This window comes from Myotis lucifugus, unplaced genomic scaffold (genome assembly GCF_000147115.1).
Source record: "Myotis lucifugus unplaced genomic scaffold, Myoluc2.0 scaffold_500, whole genome shotgun sequence".
NCBI classification, from domain to species: Eukaryota; Metazoa; Chordata; class Mammalia; order Chiroptera; family Vespertilionidae; genus Myotis; species Myotis lucifugus.
In genome coordinates this window covers 18,270-21,076 of record NW_005871548.1, presented here as the reverse complement: position 1 = coordinate 21,076, position 2,807 = coordinate 18,270, and the positions used below count along the sequence as shown (strand labels likewise).

The 2,807-nt window shown below is 55.9% G+C and overlaps 1 protein-coding gene across 1 annotated transcript; it reads left to right on the top strand.

Moving 5' to 3' along the window:
• Positions 1–649: 649 nt before the first annotated feature.
• Positions 650–1,810, top strand: DUSP10 (dual specificity phosphatase 10). Its single transcript, XM_023744948.1, has one exon. The coding sequence runs from the start codon at positions 690–692 to the stop codon at positions 1,650–1,652; it is 963 nt and encodes a 320-aa protein (XP_023600716.1). The 5' UTR covers positions 650–689; the 3' UTR covers positions 1,653–1,810.
• The last annotated feature ends 997 nt before the right edge of the window (positions 1,811–2,807 follow it).

The following is a 2,807-nucleotide window of genomic DNA, read 5'->3' as shown; positions in this document are numbered from 1 at the left end:
CGGGCTTAATAGGATTGTGTGTGCTTTTCAGAGGGCTCAGCCGAATGGAAGGCAAGAATAGCTCCCAGCTCAAGAGATGCACTTAGGGGGATACTTTCAGTCCGATGTGCGGGGAAGTTGACATCCGCCCCGATGTATATTTAGCCGCGGTGTATTTCTGTGAGCCGGCCCGAGCCCTGGCCATTCCTCCGCCTTTGCAGAGGGTAGGGAATTACATGGGAAGTGAGCAGGGGTGGGCAGGTGCGTCTTTCTCAGATAGTGGCGCTCTAGCGCTGCCCGGGAGACGAGGCCCCGAATAGAGACCTCTGCAGCGCCTTCCTTTCTGACTCCAGAGTTTGGTATCTTTGTGCCTTTACCTTCTCTGAGGGTGGACATCGACGTAGGTCCGAGAAACGCTGTTTATCAGCGTGTGCACAGGCGATACATTTAACCTCAGATTCAGGGACCAAATACCTGGGCGTCCTCAGGTCGGCATCCCTGTTGACCCTGTCACCACGAGTCTCCAGCTTCAGGAGCAGCGTGATGAAGGGGATTCAGGACCACGTTGCTCCGAGGGATGCAGTGGCCTCTCCTAGGGATTGGACAGGGCGGCCTTGTGGGTCACGTGACTTCATGCTTTCTTTCCCCTCCCTCCCCTTCTTTACAGACTGTCTTGAGTTCTTCTTGAATTGCCAGTGTTCGGCCTCCTCATGCCTCCGTCTCCTTTAGACGACAGGGTACTAGTGGCACTGTCCAGGCCCGTCCGGCCTCAGGATCTCAACCTTTGTTTAGACGCGAGCTACCTGGGCCCCGCCGCCCCGGGCGGTCACGGCCACCCTCCGGTCATCGCCACCACCGTCGTGTCCCTCAAGGCTGCGAACCTGACGTATATGCCCTCATCCAGCGGCTCTGCCCGCTCCCTGAATTGTGGATGCAGCAGTGCCAGCTGCTGCACTGTGGCCACCTACGACAAGGACACCCAGGCCCCGACCCCAGCCGTTGCCGCCGGCTCCGCCACCACTGCCATCGGCTCCTCCGGCACCTGCCCCGCCACCCAGATGGTCAACAACAATGACAACGCAGGCTCTCTGAGTCCGTCCGGTGGGGTGGGCAGCCCTGCGGCCGGGACCCCCAAGCCGCTGGCCAGCATCAAAATCATCTACCCCAACGACCTGGCCAAGAAGATGACCCGCTGCGGCAAGAGTCACCTGGCCAGCCAGGGCCCCGTCATCATCGACTGCAGGCCCTTCATGGAGTACAACAAGAGCCACATCCAGGGAGCCGTCCACATTAACTGCGCCGACAAGATCAGCCGGCGGAGGCTCCAGCAGGGCAAAATCACCGTCTTAGACTTGATCTCCTGTCGGGAAGGCAAGGACTCTTTCAAGAGGATCTTTTCCAAAGAAATTATCGTTTATGACGAGAATACCAATGAGCCGAGCCGGGTGACGCCTTCCCAGCCACTGCACATAGTCCTCGAGTCCCTGAGGAGGGAAGGCAAGGAGCCTCTGGTGTTGAAAGGTAACGGATGCTCCCTCCCCCGGCACATCCTGACTAGCCTGGGGTCACCCGGGGTTTTCCCTCACAGAGGTAGCGGCATCCGCCCGACCCTGCCTCCCCGCAAAGACCGGAATAGAAGTCCTTCTTGTCCGCCCTCCCCTGCCCTTTCTTAATTAGTTTGGGGTGGTGAGAGGCATCCAGTAGCCTTGAACTGGAAGCCGGAAGATTTGGGCTCTGGTCTTGCGTCTTGCTTCCCCCACTAATTTGCATCGTGCAAGTCATTTCACCTCTCAGACTTTCCCCCTCTTTCCCCAAAGGGGCTTTTATAACGCCAGAGGGTGGCTCAGGTCATGCCTGGTCTGGTAGCTCTCGCCCAATCCATCACTCGTTGGAAAGTTATAATCTCTCAGACTCAGCCCCGGTTGGTGGAACTGAGATGGTGAACTGCAAGTAAACTCCCAGGTACCAGTTCTTTTTTGTGGGAAATGCTTCTTCTTTCTCACCTCTCCCATCAGCTTGGATTTTAGGTGGTTTATACAGTGACATAGAGAAGGGCAGAGATCCTTCGTATAGGGCCCCGTAGTGTAAGTTCATCAGAAACATCTGTTCCTCTGCCGTAGCTCTAAGGGACAGAGTCATTCTTATGAGATCCTCCCCCACCCCATTGCTCTCTCTGGCTGCACCTGATAGTTGTTGGCATCATGGCTCCTCCCAAGATGGGGCGGTGGGTCACTTGCCTCAGTACATTGAATGCAGAATACCTCGGAGGTCATGTTGGCTGAGCCCTGGCAGGAGGGATTAACTACCCACTATTCTCGGAGCTCCTTCCACCCAGTGTTGCCTGACCTAGTGGGGCGGCCCTCGTCCTGTGTCCATCTTGCCTCTTTGCCCCAAGGTACCATCCTTTGGGGGCACTGCACCTCATGCTTCCTCTTCAGGGTCTTCTTTCTGGTGGTGGTGATTCTAAGAGATCATCATCATCATCTGTCTTCTCTTATGTCTGAGCCAGGTTACACAGTCTGGGCCATATCACCAGCCAGCCTCCGGAACTGTGTGGACCAAAGGGTCCCTTTGAGCATCTTACATATTTAAATTGCAACAGGCCATTGAGGTGAGCAAGTTGGTCGTTTTGTCTTTGTGAGGGCAGCTCTGCCATTCTCCGTCTGGTCTTCCCAGCGATGCGTTCTGCCTTTGGTTCAGTACCATTTCTTGGGAATACGGTTTGGATTCTTTTGATATAATCCGCCTGCCACCCTCCAGTGCCCCCTCTCTGGACTCAACCACCACAAGTCACAACTGCTCTATGGCTGATGGCTCTGGTGGGAAGA